General features: G+C 43.7%; 3 protein-coding genes and 2 long non-coding RNA genes across 19 annotated transcripts; 3 read left to right on the top strand and 2 right to left on the bottom strand.

The window, feature by feature from the left end:
- Positions 1-137: 137 nt before the first annotated feature.
- Positions 138-15,574, top strand: LOC143372019 (calcium release-activated calcium channel protein 1). Of its 9 annotated transcripts, none has more exons than XM_076817811.1 (5): positions 308-423; positions 10,599-10,792; positions 13,392-13,520; positions 14,185-14,692; positions 14,764-15,574. In XM_076817811.1, the coding sequence occupies exons 1-5, from the start codon at positions 339-341 to the stop codon at positions 14,790-14,792; spliced, it is 945 nt and encodes a 314-aa protein (XP_076673926.1). In that variant the 5' UTR covers positions 308-338; the 3' UTR covers positions 14,793-15,574. The 9 variants fall into 9 exon arrangements, with proteins under 9 accessions (XP_076673927.1, XP_076673926.1, XP_076673934.1 ...); XM_076817815.1 differs by lacking the exon at positions 308-423 and adding an exon at positions 747-1,183; XM_076817813.1 differs by lacking the exon at positions 308-423 and adding an exon at positions 5,050-5,176.
- Positions 5,053-7,698, bottom strand: LOC143372028 (uncharacterized). Of its 5 annotated transcripts, none has more exons than XR_013086178.1 (4): positions 7,558-7,698; positions 6,241-7,471; positions 5,224-5,472; positions 5,053-5,161 (listed from the first exon to the last, which is right to left on the bottom strand). It is a non-coding gene; the product is annotated as an uncharacterized LOC143372028 (long non-coding RNA). The 5 variants fall into 5 exon arrangements; XR_013086181.1 differs by having other exon boundaries at positions 5,224-6,450; positions 6,549-7,471; XR_013086180.1 differs by having other exon boundaries at positions 5,224-7,064; positions 7,179-7,471.
- Positions 12,232-12,542, top strand: LOC143372029 (uncharacterized). The gene is made up of 2 exons (XR_013086182.1): positions 12,232-12,267; positions 12,300-12,542. It is a non-coding gene; the product is annotated as an uncharacterized LOC143372029 (long non-coding RNA).
- Positions 15,575-15,620: 46 nt separating the features above from the next.
- LOC143372027 (MORN repeat-containing protein 3) lies at positions 15,621-17,645 on the bottom strand. Its single transcript, XM_076817829.1, has 4 exons — positions 17,420-17,645; positions 16,634-16,949; positions 16,332-16,519; positions 15,621-15,788 (listed from the first exon to the last, which is right to left on the bottom strand). Exons 1-4 carry the CDS (start codon positions 17,594-17,596, stop codon positions 15,621-15,623), a joined length of 849 nt encoding a protein of 282 aa, XP_076673944.1. The 5' UTR covers positions 17,597-17,645.
- A 1,629-nt stretch (positions 17,646-19,274) lies between these two features.
- On the top strand, positions 19,275-22,203 carry LOC143372525 (zinc finger CCHC domain-containing protein 8 homolog). 3 transcript variants are annotated; one of them, XM_076818770.1, is made up of 7 exons: positions 19,275-19,720; positions 19,860-20,100; positions 20,201-20,508; positions 20,741-20,951; positions 21,039-21,222; positions 21,304-21,464; positions 21,549-22,203. In XM_076818770.1, the coding sequence occupies exons 1-7, from the start codon at positions 19,455-19,457 to the stop codon at positions 21,987-21,989; spliced, it is 1,812 nt and encodes a 603-aa protein (XP_076674885.1). In that variant the 5' UTR covers positions 19,275-19,454; the 3' UTR covers positions 21,990-22,203. The 3 variants fall into 3 exon arrangements, with proteins under 3 accessions (XP_076674885.1, XP_076674883.1, XP_076674884.1); XM_076818768.1 differs by having other exon boundaries at positions 21,286-21,464; XM_076818769.1 differs by having other exon boundaries at positions 19,276-19,720; positions 21,301-21,464.
- Positions 22,204-22,961: the final 758 nt, after the last annotated feature.

Raw genomic sequence — 22,961 nt, 5'->3', positions numbered from 1 at the left:
AATCATAACACGGTCGACCACGTTTAATGCGCGGCGTGTTGCCTGCTCCGGGGAGGGGGGAGCCCGCGCCTCAACTTTGCGACGCAACAGGTGTCTTGCGACCGCGCTCCAGTTCGAGAGCAAATGCCTGACTAAAAATGAATGCTGCGCGCAGACCGGGCGCCCAAAGAGTGACGGCTCGGTGTTCACCGCTGTTCTCGATGCCGGCGCTTCGGTGCCGCGACACCCCACCACTTCCTCCGTCCAGGTTCACCGTAGGGGAGCGGAAATCGATCAGGGGATCGAGCCCGATCGTCCTCCGTCCGACGCGAGGCATTCGATTCAAGTCATCCGACGGGATGAGTTCCTCCTCCTCCGCGGAGTGCAGCGTTCATTGGGAACGATGCGGCGCGAGACTGGGCAATCTCGATTGCGCCCGAATTTGTGAGTAAACGCTGTAGCGTGGCATTGTTTCGCGGCTTCGTTACACCTCACGCTGTACCCATGCGCCTTTACAGTGCTCGTATCCCGTTGCTTCGCACGAGACCGTGACTGAATTAAAAAGATTCTAGCCTCCCGACGCCCGGCACCAGGGAAACGTGAAATAAATGGTTCAGCCTGTGAGCCGGGATATTCATTTATCGGCTATTCATGTAAAGTCGCAAGCCCGATAATTTCAAGGGTTTTCGAGCACCCGATCTATTTATACAAGGTCCATAATTCTATTATAAGAGGTTTCCCTGGTTCTCCTCCGTGGAGGGGAGGCTGAAATTAAATGCTGCGCCAGTTTTATTACACTGTCCGCGCCATCTAGTGGCGGGTCCGTTTACTATGTAGGAAATATTGAGCGTCGCTAGTGTACGACCTCGATCGATCTCTAGCCCTGGTGCATGCTCGCCTCAGACATGGCTTAGGATGTTAAGTGGCACGCGGGCTTTGCACGGGTTTCCCTGTCAGAAAATAAATGTAGTTTGGTTAGAGGATAATTTCGATTGATCGGTGCTTAAATACTGTGAGAAGTAAGTGGCTCGCGCAACCGTGACCGCCGGTTGTAGCTGCACCAAAGAATGCAGATCTGCTGCGAGCGATACGCTATCGAGAACCTGTGCCGGCACAGATTTCGGGAGGGAAGTACACCGAATAACGGAACGCGTTGGCTAGTTTCGAGGCTGCCTGGGCTCGTCGATTATCGAGGACGTGTCGTGTAAGTGATTCCTCTAAGTTGCTTCTTAATTCAATAGTAGATTAACAGAAAAACGATTGAACTTTGATTGTGTCAATCACAGGTGATATATAGAGTAGACCCAACATATGGTGTGAATTTTCATTTGTCCGAGGACTCGCTACTAATGAGACACTATACGGCCTTACCAATGTCGCGTGCAACGTTATCGATTCAGGATGAAATAAGATCACAACGCTATTGGTGGTAGAGTGTACAACTAAATATTGCATTTGGGAAGAAGGATAACAAATGCCGTCATCTTTGATTCGAAGAAACTTTTGAAAATCTTCAGTCCACCCTATATCGCATCTGTGAAAGCACGCATTATCATACGAGCTAGCAAAACAGATCGCAGCTATTTTGATGTATAACTAATAATTATATTACACCGTTACATGTGATCTGATTAGTAATTATATACAGCGCGGAGAGATTGCTGCGATCGGAGACTTATTCTACCACGTCCGATGCATTAAAGCAGAATTTAATTACGTTACTTTCTTTGGATTCTTTTTGTAAAACGTTCGATCTGTGAACGTTGCGCAAACAAGCGACAGAAGCAGTTTTTTAGGGCTTACGCGAGAGAATCTAAGCAAAGTTACTTGAAGGAATGTGATTACTAATTAGGTTCTGTATGGGACGCTCATTTGTTGGTAATTTTAGCTAGTGGGTGTGCGATCCATTAGTTGCATTACTATTATATACTATCGCTCACAATTAGTGAAATATTTCTCGCGACATCGAGTGAATTTATTATCGAGACTGAATGAATATTAATAAATGCTAAATCGAAGCCGTGATGGAGCGTGAAAGAGCGACGTAAAACGATTCAATGTCGATGGGTTAGATCTCGAACCGTAATGTACATACATCGAACGAGAAACATCCTTTCGGTTCGATTGCCACGAATCGAATGACTGCGAAAGCATGCGAAAGTGCGTATGACTACCCTTCGTGAGCGGCTAGTACGCCGCGGTGCGTGGTGGGGACAGCGAGTTAGCTTTGATGAGAGATGGGGTTACGCTCGCCACATCCACTGGAATTCCTTTCTCTAGGAAACCGCGACGTACCACTTACGATTGTATCCCAAACAATATTTTCAACACCCTCAGCCCAAGCGAGAATAAAATTCAAGTATAATATCTTCATTCATACGCGAGTCAGTGACAATTCCACTGGCCTCTGCCCGGCGTCCTCTACGCAGCTGTGTTTATGCTCCTTTGGAACGCGATCGCCTTGTGCGACTCGTAAAGATATTGACCGGCGTAAAAGATTCACTGTAGGTAGCATGTACTAATTCTCGTTCGATTCGTACGGAAAATATTAATTTTGTAAATCAGCACGGTGTCTTGGCTTTGTTAGTTTACTAAAGTAAATCACCTGTTGAGTGACGTTTTGCACATATCGTCATTGCTCTCCTTCAATACGAATAGACATGTTAATAAACCATTTCAGCTTGAATAAAAAAGTGAAACATTTGCAGTCAATGCGAACACGGAACTGAATGAATCATTCATGGATTATCACGATGAAAAGTATTTTCAATTGCAAGTATGCAAGCTAGTGAGATTAAAAGGTCATAAAATGTTGAATACAAGGGGGACTCTAGATCCAAAATTCAATACATGAGCTCCTTTATCACATCTGTGCCGCACCCAATATTATCAGTCCAGAATTACCCATACACGGTAACAATTAAAACTGAATAAAGCAGGATAACAGTTTTCTATCCTCGGGAATAAGTCGGTACTTCAGTTTATGCGACAACTGCTGTAAGATAATGAGCTTATCCATCTTCACCTGTTGTCTGGCAAAACAGGCAGCGCTATAGATGAGACCTTTGCGTGTCATTCATTTGTTATGCTTCGCACCTCCCTCGTGCCGCGTTCTATTACTTCATCCTTATTGTTTCGTGGCGTTACGAGAACTGCAAGGATTGCACTGTAAACTTCCATAATATTTTAGAGGGAAATAATGAACCTTCGGCGAAGTTACTTCGAACGCGACGGTTTGTTATAAGTCAAAGACTTCACGAATTCATTTGCGCTGCCCGCTTTCGTTGCTTTGTTGACTCGTGTTTATTCGTCACGTTCTAGATGTGCTATTCCATTCGCAACTTGTTTAATTTCCACAGCTCTGAATTTGTTTATCCAACGTCGAAAGTGAAGCGATTTGTAGCGCTTGCATTACATCTATGGATGTTTATATAGACACGCTGTATGTATTACGTGAACATTTTTCTGGTAACCTTCGACTACATTTTGCGATAACGGAAACGTGGTAACGTATGAACGAATGTTGGTTTCTATATTCCTGGAATAATTCGCCGGGGAACTATTTTTATCTTGAAATTCACGGAGCGTAAAATTGGTCGGGAGGAAGCCATACCTCCCGACTTTTAATTACGTAAGGAACTTGTGCCGTTAAATGTAGAAAATTCAGTTTAGATTGTACACATGAAACAAATCTTCGTGCGTTTCTGTTTACACCTTAAAGACGATGACCCGCAATAGTCACTCTTACGTCGCATTTAAGAAACGACTATTATTATCTCGATACTAGAAACAACGTACCTAATTGCAGAAATTACTTTCACGTTTACTTCGCGAAGAGTAGTAAGCGAACCACGGATCACAAATGCAACTCTATTTTCAATAGAGAATTCCACTATTCCCCCCAAAAAATGGTTAAACCGCTTTTCGAATTTTCACAAATATAATTAAAATAGAAAGTAAATATCTGTACTTATTTTTAAAATTCTCAGTTTTTTAATATTTATGGAATTACAAAAATATACCACAATAAAATACACTGCATACAAAACCAAATAAATAAAAAAAAAAATAACTAAAATCCGTACAAAATATAAATTATAAATCATTTGATTTAGTATTTTTCTTCCAAAAATATGAACTCATGAAAATTAGTTTTACAGTAAACTGTTAACCTACTACAATTTGCTTGTTTCCGAAGCGATTCCAAGTCAAAATGTTAACGTTTTTAATTAAATAATTAATTCACTTTTACATATTAATTCTTGTATATAAAACTGGTTTTCGAATTTCACAAATTTATAAAAAGAAAACGGTTTTTAAAACCCGACAAAACCTAATTTTCAAGCACCTCGAATTTACGAAACAGCATTATTCACTGAACTTGTGAAACGTTAGTACAGTAGGATTAAAAAAAAAAGGTTGGGAAACCCTGATTTATCAGATGATTTAAATCAGCGCTATAACTATAGGGGGCGCGTGCGTCGAATGCGAGATGCTCGAAAATTTCCGAGCCAATCCCCGTTTCCAGGAAAAGCGACGGTCGGAAAGCACAGGGTAGAAGGAAGCGTTGGGAGGTAGGAAAGTTCTGGTTCCTAAGCCACCTTTCTCTCGGCCACGCAGGAACGGGACACTCGGCGTCGCTCCGCGTTCGGCCGAGCACAACAAAGCGCACCAGCAAAGTTTATCCTCCACGTGTCCGCTTCGTGTTACAATAAATTCTCCCGCGTCGAGAAAAGTGTCGCATCGATGCAAGGGAGGAGAATGACGCGATGAGCATCATTTCGCGATAGAAATCGTGGCGCAGCTACCGCGCGTGTCCAGCTTTCCCATCTTGTTCTCGCCCGCAAGCAGCCAGGAATCTCGATCGTGCGCTCCAGTTTCCCGATGACCGCGAATTAATTAACTCTCGTCGCGGAGATGCGTTACCGAATTCCTCGTCGCCAGTGCGCCATTCGATACGTCTGGTGAGCTCCTCCAAGATAAAAGTGAATACACGAACGACAAAGGTCCGAGAAAGTGGAGGGGACGTGTCCGTTTTCTACCGTACCGTTTTACAAGGAACCACAGAGCCCGCATAGGTACTATGGCTTGCCAGTGTAGATGGAACGGCATATCGGAAACAGCAGCGTAACACCGTCATTCATTAATGTGATGGCCATGAAAATGGAAAGTCGTCGCCGAGCTGAAAATGGTCCCCGTAAGTGGAAAGTTCATCGAACCAATTCTAACATCGTAAATCGATACCTTCACAGCTGTGCTCCCTGCGATTCGGCAGGAATCTCTGAGGTAGAAGTTCCCTTTGTGCAGTGGAAAATTTATCCGCACCGTATGTTGTTTCCCGTGGATCGGGAAATGTATAAAACAAGCTGGAAGACTGTCGGCGTATCGCGTGTAATAACAGGATACATGCGAGTAGCTGGTTACGTGCACGCAGATCCAGATAATAAGGACTTCCGATACCGTGGAATCCTTTGATCTCGATAACAGGGAGTGCTGGGAAAACAGATTCTTTAAAGAAAACATGTCCCCGCCTCGAATGGCGTTCTTAATTGAGATTCTAGGACAACGTTGCTCGGAGATAATGGGTTTAACGGCGCGATGCGGTTCATTGCGATTATCTCGTCGCGCATCACACTTCCTTCTTCGCCAAGCATTCTCGAGTAATTAAGTCTGCCCAGGCTACAGCGACAACGTAACAAACAGACAGGAATATTACACTACGATAGTTCCTTTGTCACGCTGGACGATTTAACACTTCGTTACGGCCAGAACTTCGGAAGAATGGTAAAGATGTTCGGAAGCAAGTAGCGGTTAGTTACGTTTCAAGTTACTGAGTAGAGGATTATAAATATCTCTCACTTTTCTCTTCGAAAGACGCTTGGATTTCTTAGAATTCTTAGAAACTCCGCGCGGCCTGAAGAGGATTTTACGATGGTTCAGTTTATTAACACAAGATCGCGGGATGTTCAAAGAAAACAGTAATGAATGTAACCGGGATTTACGATCCTAGTAGTCCCACTGGTGGTATACAATCAGGCGCCTAGTAATAGTAATCGATCGAAAATTAGCAGCGGGGGAGGGACTTACGATGTAAATCTTCACCGTGGGCAGTTTTAAATAGACCAGACGGTACCACTAGCAAGTAGGCTAGGGGTGCCCTGACCATGACTGCTGCAACAGACGACGACGCATCTCTTCTCGATAGAAGTGGCCGCGTCCTGGACCACTGCCACGAGGAAAAGCCTAAGTAAAATTACCTACCAGCCGACCACTTTGCGTCCCGGTTCGCCCCAGCGAAAATTCTTGCGTCTGCGACGCTACCGCTTCCACGAGGATCTTATAACTTCGTTGCTGGAGCGCTCGGGTCTTTCGGAAGCTTGATTATCTGAACTTTAGGAACTTCGAGAATATTGGGCCCCGGCGCTGAGATTTTGGGAACTCTGAGTTCAGTTCAGCCTGGTAGTTTAATTTCTGGAATATTTTACAGCAATATCACCTTTAAAGAAAACTTTGACTAGCCGGTTATTGGGTAATCCTAAAATATAAATCATAAACGTGAAATAACTAACTCGATCGTTGAACAGACGATAAATTTATTCCGAACTGGACCGCGATCTGTAGTTTCGCCCATTCTTCAACCAACACGTGCAGTTGCATGCCCGTCGACATTTTACAGTCCCGTTATTCTTGGAACAAGCGAGAAAAAATATTAAACCGAAATCTGCTCGACTCATTGTTATAACCTACCGCCTGTACTTTTAATAGTCCTCGACTTGGAGCTCGAAACACCTTGGGCAGGACGAGAATTGCAAATTGTTCGGCGTCCAGGAATGTATGGCGGTAGATAAATCTGAATTCATTAATATTTTATGGAGCATCTTATTTGGAGATGAGAGAGAGGGCTACAACGCGACACTGTTCGCCTGCGGTGACTAATGAAGCCTCCTGTTCCCATTACACTGATTTATTCACGGGATCAAGAATAGTAATCCGCTATAAGAGACGGACCCACAGCGTCTTAAGAATCTAGGCGCCTGTCTCCGCTAATCCTCGAACCTTGTACACACGAATTCCGTAATACTAGCCTGAAAAGAAGCGATGCATGAATTACCATCACAACAAGTAAATAAAAATACCTCGAACATGTTAAACAGGAAGAAATCTCGCAAGGCATTCGAAGAAATCTGTCGTGCACGTACTTACACACGGATCAGTTGTACCCGTCGAGTCGCCTAGCAGGAAAACAATGACCATCGCAAATTACGAGCTAATCAAGATTATAGTTCTCCAACAAAATATTTATCAGTGTTTATCATTTGTCTTGTATTCGTCTATGTAGTTTCCAATCCAACAGTTTCTATCATTTAGAAACATTCGTTAATGCACCGAGGTTTGTTACAGACCGTTAAACATGCGTGCGGATCTCGTTCGTATTCTTCGTCAAAACAAACGACACCCCTACGTCGATTACGAAATCAATCGACAAGGATTACTGCGAACACGAACACTCTCTTAATTATCATAACAATGTACAGAAGTGTACTGTATTGTTAGAAAAGAAAAAGCTATCAAACTTACGTCACTTATTGCGAATTCAGCTGCCGACCCAGCTTACCCACAGATGACCGAACGCGGTCGGCGATTGTCGGGTTGTTTCGCCATCGGTCGTTAGCACACGGAGGCGCTGTCGCGGCGCGGCGTCGTATGTCGTATTCAGTACACATCTGTCCACGAACGAGTGATGTTACGCGTTCCTCATCGCTGTCATTCGAAACGATTCAGTCCCACGCGAAGTGCATCGTTCCCCCCAATCTCCCAACAGCACGATGTCGGATTAACGCGAGTTACTTGTGGCCACTGACGGCGATCCCAGCTCGTTCTTCCCGTCTTCGTTCCCCTAAATCGCGAGCAGTGCGTGGATCGTCATGAGTTCGCACACACATCTGCTCCTTCCTCTCAGGGCCTGCAAAATGGTAAATATATAATCGCTGGTGTACAATCACTCCGCGATACTCACTACTCGTGCCACATATTCCTATTTCTTTCGACGTGTGGAGTACCCTCGAGCTAACGTCTTAAGCGTTAGTAACCTCGTCCATTGAGGTGCCAATAGCAATTAGCAAAATATTACATCGTTCTACCCTGTTTCTATGTTAGCATTAGATAGAAGCCTTTTTAAGTGATTTTTTCTCCTTATCGCGCTGGTAGGTAACGGGAGTATAGCGACGCAAGGTTCCCGGGCAATTGGTCATCCTTGTTTTCACGATGACGCGCCGCGGTGCCCGTCAACGGTATCAGACACATGTAATAGCATTTTGTCACCGGCAACGAATCGCGCCCGCTCTTCGGCCCCCTGTTAATCGCGATTTAATTCCGTACCCGAGCCGCCACGGGGACCTCTGCGCACTCTGCTCCGTCCACTGTATTTTTAGTGATATTGGCACGTATCTCTAAATGATATTAGCCGCGACCGTCGCGGCGAGCGTAGACGATTCGTTGCGCTTTTGCGAAAAGAAAGAGGAAGAGAGGAATGGAATTGGACGGGCGCACGAGTCACGTTTCCACGCGGAAGCGGTGTACACATAGATGTGCAACTAGAATAACCTTTTTCGCTCCACCGTTTCGACGCGGCTTATTAAAATCGCCTTTATTTTCGCGCTCCTCCTAGAATAGCTAATTAAAACGGATCTTACGTTGAAATAGACGCGTAGGTGTTACGCGAAAGCCATAATAATGCTTAGCTTCGATGTTTGGTTAATGGAAGTAGTTTTCATTGAGAATGTGATTTTTATTTCTTCGGATGCAATCGATTCTGCCTTCGTGAAATAATGGTTTCTAATTCTCGCCTTGAAGATGATTAATGCATGATATGCTACTTTTAATGACGTCTAGACACCCGTTATGATAATTTACTATCAATGCCACTTTTCAATGGTAATGTAATCAAGGATGGTTTAACGTATCCTGGTTGTAGATTTACATCTCGATGTGAGAAAGTGGGCAGAAGTGGGTGAAAAGAATGTACTCTTCGGTCGTATGTTGGCCTTGCATCGCTGAGACGGTATATCCCATCTCCAGTGATGTTTTTCGTTCCAACCTGGTGGACCATCAAGGTCAAATTAAAAAGGCACAGTGGCGCGAAAAAACTGGTTTCTAGATGCAGCTCGCCAGCTTCTGAATTTGGTTGACATGAGTCACGGGTTAAAATTATTTTGCTGTGCATTAGGATTTTTAGTTTCCACACGATTCGGCGTGCAAATTTTGGCTCCCAATCCTCCGCTCCTGCTTTATCGATCATTTCATTAGTACCCCTATCGATATCACCCAACATCCGCGATCCTTTTTTCCACTTCGCAGCGGCGACTTTAATTCCAGCTATTTTTACACAAAACCTTACCTTTCTAACCGCAGATTCATTTTTAGCAACGATATATCTGTGACTACTTCGCCCAGTACAATGACCCATGATCCCAACGAAAATACTATCTTCTGAATCACTTCGACGTTTGTTTTGAAATGGTGCAGGACAGAGAGGCGTTATTTCCGCGTGCGTTGCGACATTCGGCGCTGGCATCGAATTGAAGACCGCGGGAAACGTATCATTTGCGTAATGGCGCGCAAATGGAACAGAACGCTGTGCGTGCAACGCCCCCATTATACCAACGTTGTCAACGGGTTCGCCACTTGTAATCAATGCCTACGAGTGGCAACGATGCCATTCGCATTCCGTTAGAATGAATTAATCCAGTTAATTCCAGCGGCGCAGGATTTTGGGAAATGGCCCATCAAGCAGTGGCGGATTTAAGAAAAAAGGCCCAGGTGGCATACGTTACGGGGGGCCCATTTTGGGGGGAAAATGAAGAGGTAGTTTACTAAAAACAGGTTAAGTGTAGTAGTACAGAAAAAATATAGTGTTTGGTTAAAATCATAATTTTTTTTAAGATAGGGCCCTAAGGTGGCCTTCTGAGCAGGGGCCCATTTTTCGGGAAAAGGAACAGGTAGTTTACTAAAAACGGGGGCCAAGTGTAGTAGTACGAAAAAAATGTAGTGTTTTAATAACTGTACCCAATCATATTTTTTTTTTTGGAGATAGGGCCCGCGAGGGCCTTCTGTGCAGGGGCCTAGGAGACAACTGCTCATGAGCCGCCCTGTTAAGGAATTAGACCACCTTGGCCAGGTTAAGAAATATCGCATCTTTGGGAATTTATTTCTAAGTGACAAAAACACTTTTATCGATAAAAATTTTTCAATAAAGATAGAGACATCTTTGAATAATATATACAATTTTTTTTTCAAATATCAAAACATTCCGAAAACTTTAAATGCGTTTTCCTCGAAACCACGGTCGTAGCTTCCCCGAACAAATCAGCGTGAAAAGACGCCGACGTCGCACAAATTGTTAATAACAATCATTTCGCATATGAATTATAGCCATCGATCCTCCGAACGATAAAAGGTACAAAACAAAACGGTGAAAGGAATCGAAAGTTGTCGCAGGTCAAGAAATCAGACTGACCCCGGCTCGAGGTCAATTATCCACCCTCCCCTTCGTGTTTGTTTCTCTGAGCTGGTGATCGGTAGGCGTGGAATTAATGTCCTTTCTCTTGTCTCTGTTCCAGCGCTGGTCAGAAACACGCAAGATTCGAGCCTGATGTCCGTATGGTCGACAAGCACTGGACGGAATTCAGTTTTTGGCGCGGAGGGCGGCGCGGTACTCCCCTCCACGCAGCTGCCGATCCACGTACACGTGGAGCGCGCAAACTTGCGCAACGTTGACGGCCACTGCTTCCACAAGCGGTTCCACGATTGTCAGGTCGGGCTGCTCCCCCTTGTCGCCCCTTTTCGCTCCGTGCCATCTCGCATCCTCTTTATCCCGCCACGCCTGCTATCGTTACGTCGCGTGTCTTCTTATCGCGCCCCGTGCACTGCTACCACCTGCGATCAGTCTCGACCACGCTTCGCAAGCTCCCGAGTCTCTTGTAAATTCAACGAGACTACTGTGCCGGACTCTGGGGCCATTTTAACTGATCCACGACCATGCCAAGCGTAGCGGGACTGTGTTATACGAAAGCGCGGTGCGCGGGGACCAGAGGTGGGGCCCATTGAGGTAGACAGTGGTGTGGAGAGGGTTCAGTTGGTTCTGCCGGGACCGTGGAATAATTCTAGGTGGTTCGTAATTCTTTTGTTTATCGAAATTCCTTTTACAAATGGACGCGCATCAGCTGCACTTACCTTCCAGTTGAACCCCACCGACGGGGGTCAATTAAGCAGCCGTTGCTTCTATTCTTTTGCCATCCATCACGAATGCATATTGGAACTGCGCGTCTCATTTATCGTTACCCGGAAGTCTCGCCCTGCTGCTCGTTATTAGACTGGCGATAGAAACGCGTCCAACAGGAGGGAGTCGAAGTGATCTGCATAGAGCTGGAATCCTTGGAAACTCGGGGCGGATAAAATCCATCTGGAATTGTTTAAAGTGCGCCGGTCTTAATGATACCGTAATCTCTGTCCCGGCAATTATGTGCTAGATGGCTATCCTCGCTTTAACAACCTCTGCCCCGCCCTCTCCGCATTTTACTTACATAAACCAGCGGGCGTGCAGGATACATTAACACCTTAGCGTGAGCGGTGCTCAGAGCCGCGAAGCAATCGCGTTGCAAAGGGGACGAAATCGTTACGTGGGCGAATCATGGATCCAGAGGACTTGATTTATCGCGTATCCTGTGTACAAGGCTGCCTCTAATCTGCAACAGAGAAGCGATATGAGTGATGGCTATTACCGCGCGAGCAGAATTTTATGTAGAGCCAGGAGTGCCTTTAAACTAAACAGTTTCTGTTTCTTTCTCGTTAGACAGACGTGTCGATCCCTAGTGGGCCCTACTTTCCTGCTAGGTTTTCGTTAATTTCGTCGTTCGCGCGAGTCCTTTCGCGTTCACCGCCCCGGTTGGGTTTTTCTTGACCCACGGCAGTACTACCTTTTGCCAGGGTTCTACTCCGGTTCGGCACACTGGTTCCTAGCCACACACTCGGTACGTGTTTCTGTTTCTTACTTGTTTATAGCGGAGCTTGATCGCCAATTAGCCGAGCGCTGATTACCGCCGGATGTGCAATTATACGGATGCAGTTTTAATGATGAATTTATGATTCCATGTCCGGTTTGAAAATTCTTGTACTCTGAATATAGTATAAAGATACCATTGGATATGCTTAATGTACTTACTATGGTGGTCGGAGGAGAGATTAAGGATGCATCGGACGTACAATATTAGACAAAAGTATATAAAATTTGTAATATTTGATTACCTACGTATTACGCATAGTAAATCTAGATGTAAGGAACTCGAACGACAGTTGGGGTCTTATTTTTACTCCTAGATAGGTATTTTTCACTTTACAAACGCTTCTTCAAGCATTATTTCCTAAACTTTTGACAGTGAAAATGCCCTGAATTCACAATTTTCTCAAGTTATAATTTATTTCTTTAAAACGGTGCAGTGAAAACAATTGAAACTCGGCAGATATTTTCATCTATCCATATACTACATGTGCAAAAAAAATGAAAACATTGGTGCCATTTCTTCAGCACTTTATCAGCAGTTTTATCTGTCAACATCGTCTGTTCCCATAAGAGTACGTGTATAATCAGAGCAAATTAAAATCGTTATAATTCAGCAATCGTTCAGTGAATTCGTTGAAAATTTGTGGAGCACATCAGGAAGATTAAAGAGAACAATCTCACAAATTTTCATCAACTTGGTACCGTTTTGAAGATAGGTCCGATGCATCCTTAAAACATGATGAACGACTTTAGCGCCATAATTTTCATTCAGGGGGTTGCTATACTTACAGAACGGAATCAGCGTTCCAAGTTGGGGGAGTTTCGAAGCCTTACAAACTTCTGAATCCGAGTTTCAAGAATTTGAACATTAGCTTCAAACCCACCCCTAATAAAAATAATTTTTTGAAGCTTCTTCCGACCACCACACGTGTAATCAAAGTCTCCAATGGTATCCATGCCTCGGTTGCTTTCGCTTGGACGATTTATTTACCAGTCCATCGCGCGCATAACAATTTCCCGACACATTGTAGTGCGTGCGAACACATTTGGAAACTGGTGTATCGCGTAGTTTAACCGGACAGATGCCTCTTGGAAATTATCCTATTGGCTTTGCGCGATACTGCGATTAGCCGGCGTTATCGCGTTGCATCGCTTGATAATCTGAATCAGTGAGATTTAAATTGGATCGTATAATTGGCCGGGCTCGCGAGAAGCCGAGGCAGTGCTGCGAGTTTACCGAGCAGCGTTTCGGTTTAAGTGTATTTACTCCGTCGCTATACGATCGTTCGCTGTTGGTCGGCTTTTTGCGCGGCTTCGAATAACTTGCCTCGCATCTCTTCTTTCTGCCCGCCAGTCAAAAATGTCGCAGTCAGGAGATGGCCTTCACACACCGGGTTATCTCTCTTGGAGGAAACTTCAGCTCAGCCGAGCGAAACTCAAAGCATCGAGCAAGACGTCCGCCCTACTTTCCGGGTTCGCCATGGTATACATTACTTTTACTTTGTAGCAACTGGTCATCGCGATCGGCTAATAGGTAACGCGAATGGAGTAATGAAATCTACTGCCAGCCAAATTAATCACGAGCGACTAAAAGAAGTGTAAAGTCTTAAGTGAGGTATATAAAGAATGAAGATTAGAAATGGTAAACCAGGTGTGGTCTTCGGTTCCTCACCTGAGGGCTTCAGACCCTGACGGCAGTGGCGCACCCGGAGGGAGGTCAAAATACCCCCAAGGAAGAGGCTTTCTAAAAAGAAAAGAAAACTCGATTTTTATTCTTTAAATACATTTTTATAATCACCTAAAGAATTTCATTGAATTTGCATTAAAAATATTAAAAATTAAATCCTAGGCGCGCCACTGCCCGAGGTTTGATTCCCTAAGCTTCAATGCTCCAGCTTTTAGAAACATAAAAGAAAGCTCGCGTTATCTAGATCACTACAGACTTCGTATTAAGGGGAGAAGCCCGTATAAACGGCTTATTTTTGTATGAATGTTTAGGAATTTTTTGCAAAGATACCAATGCGCTAATGCTTTCGGAACTTTAGGGGTACTTTATTTAACATTATAACAAGTAAAAAAAGTTCCTATCTTTCGTTCGATTCACACGGACTTCTCCCCTTAACAGCTACCTAATTCTGGCGTTACAGGTTGCCATGGTGGAGGTGCAGCTGAACTCCGACACAAAGGTGCCATCGGAGATGCTAATCGCGTTCGCTGTCTGCACAACGCTGCTGGTGGCGGTCCACATGCTGGCCCTGATGATATCCACATGCATCTTGCCGAACATAGAGGCGGTTTGCAACCTGCACAGCATAAGCCTAGTGCACGAGTCGCCCCACGAACGTTTGCATTGGTACATCGAAGTGGCGTGGGCGTTCTCCACGTTGCTGGGCCTTCTGCTGTTCTTACTGGAGATCGCGATACTCTGCTGGGTGAAGTTCTACGACTTCTCCCAAGTGGCCGCCTGGTCCGCCTGCATAGTACTGATACCAGTGTTAATAATCTTCCTCGCGTTCGCGATACACTTCTACCGGAGCCTGGTCGCTCACAAGTACGAGGTGACCGTGTCCGGCATAAGGGAACTGGAGTTACTTAAAGAGCAGATCGAGTCGACCGACGTCGAGGGCAGGAACGGTGTGAACCTGCTGCAGACAGGTATAACGCACGTGGTCTGAGCGCGGCGAAGGCGTCCCGCTATGATCTGAATAACCCTTGAATTGTGATAGCCTCTGGTAGAGAAGTATGGAGCGGATGAATCTCCAGTGGCACAGTTGCCGGGCGAGTTGCAGCTAAACGAACGAGAAACAAGAACAATTACTTCGCGGCCGCCCTGAATGCGCCAACAGTGACTGCCTTCTGCGCGTAGCATCCGGCACGCTTGCACCGCGAGAGGGAAAGACTTTATTCCTTTTGTTACTCGCGCGCGTGTAGGTTAAAGAGAAGGGACACCTGCTCCGTTCTGCGGCGACACCGCCGTATTGTTACTCCCCCCGTTTCGCGCGGTAAACTGTGCACCGTTACCAGAAGCAAGTGATGCTCGATGAGAAGCTCCGAAACATTCCCTTTCTCGCGCAGCGACTTAATTGTAACAGCGGCGAGATGCGCGGTAGGCGTATCGCGCGCAGCTCGAGGCAAATGGAGATTTATGCTTTGGGCCCCGTTCGATGTACTTATCTGTTCCGATAACGCGTTTACTTCCGTCGAGCTCGTTGCTCGCGGTCCCTCCCCCTCGTTCATCCGTTGTCTGGCGCTACAATCTTATGCTCAAGCGGCGCTCCGAGCTGTTTCTATGGAAGCGAGGGTGTAAACGACTCGCGGTTACGTTCTCTCTTATCGCATATGGTAATTACTGTCTCTCTTGCGTTTGTACTTGGTAATCATACTGATAAAGCGAGCTCACTGGAAGCGGCAATTCAATTGTACATAATTTCTACGGAATGCGTGTATATGGTTTATGCGTACAGCGATTAATATATAAATATACAATATATACAACAAAAGGCACTTTTGCCGAAATAAAACACGTAAGTAATGTCGTTCCGCCTTGTGTTCTCTATCCACCGCGAATGGTAAGGAGGTTTGCTTAAAAGACTGTGTGCGCGCAGGGACACGTGTTCCTGGGCACGCATATGTTCGCCAGTACACGCTTTTGCGGCCTCTTGCAAGCACGTTCGTAGGAAACGTTCTCCACGGTCCGATCGCTGGTTTTGTCGGAAGCTTCGGCATTTTTAACAACCTCCGCCAGCTCGTTCTGCCAATCGAACACAGTCGGTGATATATTTTATGCAACCGCGTTGCGTATCCGCTGCTTATTATTAGGGAGTATAAATAAAATGAGATAGAATTTCGACCGTAAAGAATTTTTAAAACTTAAAAGTAAATGTTATCGGCGCACCGGTTCGGTCTATTTTTAAGAGATTAAATAAAAGCTATTGTGCAAGTTTTAAGATTAAATCTCCAACGTTTCGGTCAGTATTGCGATCATTATCAAGGAAAGAATTAAATCAGGAAGAAAACTGCGTCTGCTTTTATAAATTTGGCTCGTGTTAAACGTGCGAACGTACGAGTCACTCTCCAACCGACTCGTGCGTTTAACACGAGCCAAATTTATAAAAGCAGACGCAGTCTTCTTCCTGATTTAATTCTTTCCTTGGTAATGGTCGCAATACTGGCCGAAACGTTGGAGATTTAATCTTAAAATTTGCGCAATAGCTTTTAGTTAATCTCTTAAAAATAGACCGAACCGGTGCGCCGATAACATTTACTTTTAAGTTTTAAAAATTATGGAGTATACCCGTGGAATGGGATATGGCGTAGGTCGGATAGCAGACTGCCGCCAGTGTATGTCTGACATGATTGCGCTTATACATAAATCGTTCTTCCACACACCACGCTGCTGTTGGCCTGTAACTATGTGATAAAATACGCCCTGGCCTTCTTTCTTCCCCTTGACAAATTCACCCTCGTATCTATTACCATTAGCTGGAAATTATACGATTTTAAACGTGGCTGGCGTTTTACTTTCAGGTAAAAAATGTGCGGCACTAGGTTGATCTGTCTTGAATTTAAGTAAGAGATGGGGAATGTTCTGCGAACCTTTAACATATATTCCCATGCCATCGTACAGATTATTCTTCCAAGTGCCCGCGTAGTAGTCTCCATTGCAATGCCACATGTGGCCACAACCTTGCCGTTTACTGCGATAAAAGTCACCCTCGTAATAATCGCCGTTCTCGTACCAGCGGTATCCAAATCCGTGAATCGCACCGTCTGTCCATTCGCCGATGTAATTTGCGAAGGCGGTGCCGTTTTTGGAGATTTTACTGAGAACGCCGTAACCGTGCCTCTTACCGTCGCGCCAGTTGCCTTCGTACATGAACCCATCTCTGTGAAATTGCAGGTGAAAAAAGTTAAAAAAAAGAAGCAATTTCAGTTCCTTAAGGGTGAAAATGAGAAGAATATCCGAAATCGTTTTATTAACGCTACTTGAGAGTTGTCCTTAAATTACGTAAGGCTTTGGGGGAGGTCGCGAATTTCTTACGTTTTCTTACAAGGGGAGGGGGAGTCAGGTAGCGTCTTACGTAATATTTTTTAACCCAATTTTCAATAAATACAAATTCTATCATTAATGTTTCAGAGAAGTAGTTTTAGTTTAAATTTCCCGAAACCGAGTCAAATGAATTATATAATCCTTTAAAAGAATTTTAATAACTGAAGAAATTAAATGTAAAAGATATTACGTAAGGAGGGGGTTGCAATATCAAATCTTACGAATTCTTATACTGTGGGAGCGAGGGGTAAGAATTCGCCAAAATTACCCTTACGTAATTTAAGAACGCTCCGTTTTAGGAATGCTTGTGACTACGAGAATTATCGGGGGTACCTATCGAGCTCGTTACCCTTGCCCTCTTTCTTGTCGTTTTTCCATTCTCCTACGTAGTAACCTTTGAAATGCTTTTTCTTCTTGGGACTGAAAATTGCGTGTCGCAAGCCGTTTCTTTTAGCACTTTCTATTTTACGTTCGTTGTAAGATTCTGGGGGAATTGTAAAAAAATTCATTATGAAGTCTTTCGTGGAACTATAACGTTTTTCCAATTTTGTTGAAGCAACGTTTTTAGCATTCGCGATGGATATAAAAGCAGTTGACGTCATGGGATACATCTTCACTATAGACTTCCTTAGACTGTAATGAGCGAATTTCACTTACGCCCAAATCGCCCGTGATTTTCATTAAGGTAGGTTTTCCTGTACGCGACTGGACGCAACTTCAAGAATTTCAAAGTCGATTTTCACGAAAATGAAGCGCAATTTCAAAAAATTTTATTCCTTTTTCTCGACTTATTTACTTGTTACGAGTCGAAAAGAAACAGTAAGTTTTTTTTTATATCGAGCCTCATTTTCGAGAAAATCGACTTTGAAATTCATGATGGTGCGTCCTGTCGCGTATAGGAAAACCTACCTTAATGAAAATCACGGGCGATTTGGGCGTAAGTGGAATTCGCCCCGTCGTTGTGTGATTAATTACTAAGGAAACCTTCTTGCGAATGAAAACCGCATATCAGAGTGGAATTGTTCCCGATTTTATTTTCCCTTTTGTTGAAAATGATAGTCGATGTCTAATAACGTCTACTAGCACGCGAATGGCGTGGGAGTATAGCCCCTTGATGGTGCAGTTACAGCTAAGACTGAAGAACGAATTCTCACAGAATTATAAACTACCTAAACCGACACAAAGTTTAAACTTTCTTTCGATTTGGACATCTTAATCTAGATCGTAGGCTTTGGCATGATACCGTTTTGCAAGTCGCAATGCTTGGAAAATGTTGCGAAGTAACCGGGCACACCAACGAGGAGGTACTTAAGAATGTACCCATTCCAACGAAAACACCAAATCTCATCCACCTTTCATTATAATCATCTCATCGCGTCTCGCATTGTAAGCAATGGGAGAAAGGCGAATTGTATTTCTATAAGAGTGCATTTAGCACTTTTATACTGGAGGTTCTGATTCTAAGTACTGCCAGAGGCAAATGGAAATAAATTGTCCTAAATTTAATAGAGGTACTGTAATATATAATAGTTCAGAACCTGTAGAAATTTCATTTTCCTCTTGGGAATTGGCACGCTCGTTTCCTCTCGCTCCCGCCTTCATCCATTGAGCGTAGCAAAAATTATGGGAATAACAAGAATTAGAGCAAGTTATTAGACTACTGTAAAGTGCATGATAAAAAAACTACTAACTTTACCGACTACGGTTATCGACTTGAATGACTTCCTAAAAACTATGTATCAAAACCACTAATGTTTCATGGATTAGTCGGTATTTCAGTTCGTGTGACACGAATCCCGTAAGATATATAGTCTGCCGTGGTCTGTCCTTTATCTCGTCTGTTATAATTTGGTGTCGAACGGAAGTATTTTAAAATTCAAATGTAAAACATATCTATCAACTATCCAGTAACTGTCGACTATGGCCGGTATTCATAGTCGCTATTTATTCTTAAGCAAATGCTTAAGCATTCGGCATCCTTTACTAGCTACTAGGTTAGTAGAGGATGCCGCATGCTTAAGCATTTGCTTAAGAATAAGTAGCGACTATGAATATGTCACTAAAGCACGCGATCCAAAATCTCCATTCGATGCACTTTATTTAGAAAATATTCGTGAGAGATAATGCCTTGTAGGCGGTTAAAGAGAAAGTAACGAAGATTCAAGGTGGCATTATCTACGCGGGAGTTCAGAGCGCCCCCACGGTAAAGTTCCGTTGCGTTCGCGAAGCTCGATGCATCCGAAGCGTCTTGTTTGATCTTGTTTTCGTCGACGAAAGTGGAAGAGGGAAAATTTTCGCGTAAAAAACCATCGGGTCTGTAGGGAACGATTCCATCTATGTCCTCGTGCCAATGCCCATAGTATTCCCATGAATCCTATGATTACTATCGACGACACCGACGAAGAGGTGATTGATTTGGACTCCAGCCAAGATACCATCAATGTTGCTGACAATGATCAGAGCGAGCATTCGATCGAAAGCAACACGCTGTCTAACAATACCGTCCACAGGACGGACGCGACTGATGAAAATACGGAGACCAACGATCAGCCTTCAGAACCGCAGACTTGCGACAACGCGGATACTCCGAAACCACTCCTTAAGGTTATGTTCCGGGACGAGGGCATCTTACGGTAAGATTTCTTTAATGAAATAAACAAGCACTGTAATTACCGAGGAATCGTAGACCTCGCGACACCTCGTGGCTATCTCGAATGCATTTGTACAGTATTCGGCCTCAGGATTCTAATTGTTTACGTACTCAATTCGTAGGCAGTACAGGAAGCGGATAAAAGAATTTCTGGAGGAACTAACTTCGTCCAAGGTGAAGTGCGAAGAGAACGATGACAGTTTATCCTTAGAGATTTGGGATCAAGACGTAGACTCTAGGAGCCAGTCCGTCGAGGTTACCACAGAAAGCGAAGATAGCCAGGATCTAATATGCGACACGATGTTTACAGTGGACACGCAGCCCCAGATGCAGAATGATTTTGACGTTCCAACGTATGGAAAGGTCTGTTACACTGCGACACTCGTTGCTGGTATTAATGCAATAATGCGCAGTTGGTTATCGAGGTATCTAGTACTTAACGCTGTGGTACATGTTATTTTAGAAGTATGAGAATGTGTTCGAAAAGGCAAATGCGGAATCAAAGTCTGAGCCAAAGGACGATCGCCCTCCACAATTAATGTGTTTCAATTGTCTAGAGAATCATAATTTAAGGGATTGCACGAAGCCGCGTAATCGGACGAATATTATGAAAAATCGAAAGAGTTTCAATATGAAGGGAAATTTGAGGACTCTTAGATATCATTTGTACGACGACCAAAAGTTCGGTCGTATAGTCCCTGGTCAATTGAGTAGCAATCTTCGTAGAGCTTTAGGTCTCAAAGATAACGAATTACCTAGGCATATATATAGGTAATTATCCACTTTCCTTCGATCATAAAGCTTTTTCTTTCTACGGAGTTTATGTTGATCTTGTTAAGAGAGTAGGTACTTTTATTACTGTTAAGTATTTGCGAGATATATTTAGAAATGTTTCTGATTTCAAAGTAAGAGCGAAATTAAAGAAATTGTACGGTAAGAAAGTATTTAACTTGAAATGGCAAGCATTTTCTATTCTTTTCGGATGTTAAAATATTTTTCCTAGAATGAGAACACTTGGCTACCCTCCAGGATGGTTGGAGGAAGCGCGGTTGCAACACTCCGGTATATCGTTATTTAATTCCGAGGGTGTCGCGGAGAATGATCCTAACGATAAACCGGAACAAACTTTTCAAGGGGACAAAGATCAGTACGACATAAAAAAGATATACGATTTTCCCGGCTTCAATGTACCACCGCCACCTGGTACTCGTGACGTAAGCAACCTAACAGATAAAGCACTTTCACAAGTGGGAATAATACGCCTTCGCACGCCTCATTTGTTGGAAACTTGTAAATGATAGGAAAATGGACAGTACTGGGCATCGCAGATGCAGACTGTCCATAGCAAACAGACGATGCTGTCGCTGCTGAATGGGAAAATGGCTGATGATGGGTATAAGAGGAAAAAGCTGAAAATATCGAACAGTGAGGTGAAGGAGAATCCAGCGGCTGTATCCACTGAAATGGACATAGACGACGCGGAAGGTACGTTACATGCATATTTACATCGTTCGTGTATTATACTAAACGAGTACATGTAATACAAAGGCATTTCAACCAAAGCAGGGAGCGTCGTAGAATCCGTGCCAGTTAATGGACTCTTCGTGCCACCATTGCCGCTGGAATTGATTGCAAAACCACAAGAACCACCATTACCACCGACACCCGACACACCAGATTGCCATTCTCAAGAATTGCAATTTTCTGACTCTCCTATAGAACCAGAAGTATTATTCTTTAATCCGATTCTTTCGTTCATTGTCGATCAATATTGTCCGCGAGTTGAATCGGAGTCATACGGAATGTTACAGGAAAATAGCGCATCGCCGTCTTCTCGAGTAAATTCGCCGTCGCTGTTCGATTTAGAGAACATGAAGAAACGATTGCTCGTAGCGCTTCAGGAGTCGAATTCCCAGTCGAATCCTGATGTATTGCCAAAAGCTAACTCGTTGAATTCGCCGTTGAAATCGAGCATGCCGCCGCCTAGTAACGAAGTCACGCCGGAGTTGAATCGAACCCGACTAAATACATTGAATACGAGCCACGGGAATGTGAAGTCGATGGATCTAGGTACGCCTGTCCTGCAGAGCACCTCGCCGTACAACAAGCTGCCGTCGTCTGAGAACTTCTCGAAAGATATCTGCGACGTGATCAATTTCGAGAATCTACCAGACTCCACTGGTAAGTATGAGCAGATGACTGGAGTTCTGCAGAAAGTGAGGACCGCGTTAGCGAAACTCCATCAGGAGTGAGTTCGAGCGTTCGGTTAGAGATACAGAGTGTGGAATAAAACTGTCGTCGTGTTTCGTGAGTATAGATTTTGTATACAATAGAGTAAGAAACAGTTGGAATTATTTATGAAAGTATATAGAGATAAACGACGTAGAATGAACGATCGGCAATACCACGTGTTGTAACAGAGATTATGCGTCGTCTTACATATAGAAACGTCTATCTTTTTAAAAAGGGCACGTAAATACAGCGTGTCTGTTAGCAGTTATTACTTTTAACCACGTATCTTCTATTTCTGAGAATAGAAAATATATTTTACTTTTAATCGAAATTCTGTTTCTTTTTTGACCAATATTGTTTCGAATTGAATCGCCAGTGGGTAACATTTCTTTGATCTTATATACTCGTGAAAACTTGTACAATAGCTTGTAAAAGGTGGCATTGCTCACGTGATTAACTTATATGGGGACACGGCGGGAGGAAACGTCAAGTGAAATGCAATCGTCCTTGTAATTGGTCTTCCTAAAAGTAGAGAAAAAAATTCATAACTTTTAACCAAAATTTAAGGGTGTCTCGGATTTGAAAAGTACAAAGAGATAATATTTTTCTATCAATCAGTGGCGTTTTTCCGTGCGGCATATCTGTGTGTCTATGAACGTACGGCCACCTGGTAATTGACGGTTTTTTATAATCTATTATTTCTAGCTTTCGTTTATTCGTGAATACAGTTCACTTTGGATTTGGCACGAAATCCTTGTACATATTGAAATATTAGTGATTCTTTACTAAAAGGCAGCATAAGTTAAGTATATGCATTTAAAGTGTTCGCCATTGGTATGCATTACGCGATAGTCAGAAATGTCACTGAAAAATTTCTCGAAGACCCTTGTTTTTTTTTTATACATAACTACTGCATCACGCGTATGTGTGAACAGGTGTTTCAAACACGCGATCCGAAATTGTCGTTCGCTAAAGAACCTGTTTCACCATTT

The sequence above is a fragment of the Andrena cerasifolii genome, chromosome 8 (genome assembly GCF_050908995.1).
Source record: "Andrena cerasifolii isolate SP2316 chromosome 8, iyAndCera1_principal, whole genome shotgun sequence".
NCBI classification, from domain to species: Eukaryota; Metazoa; Arthropoda; class Insecta; order Hymenoptera; family Andrenidae; genus Andrena; species Andrena cerasifolii.
The sequence above is the reverse complement of the archived record's forward strand: the minus strand, read 5'-3'. Positions and strand labels throughout refer to the sequence as shown.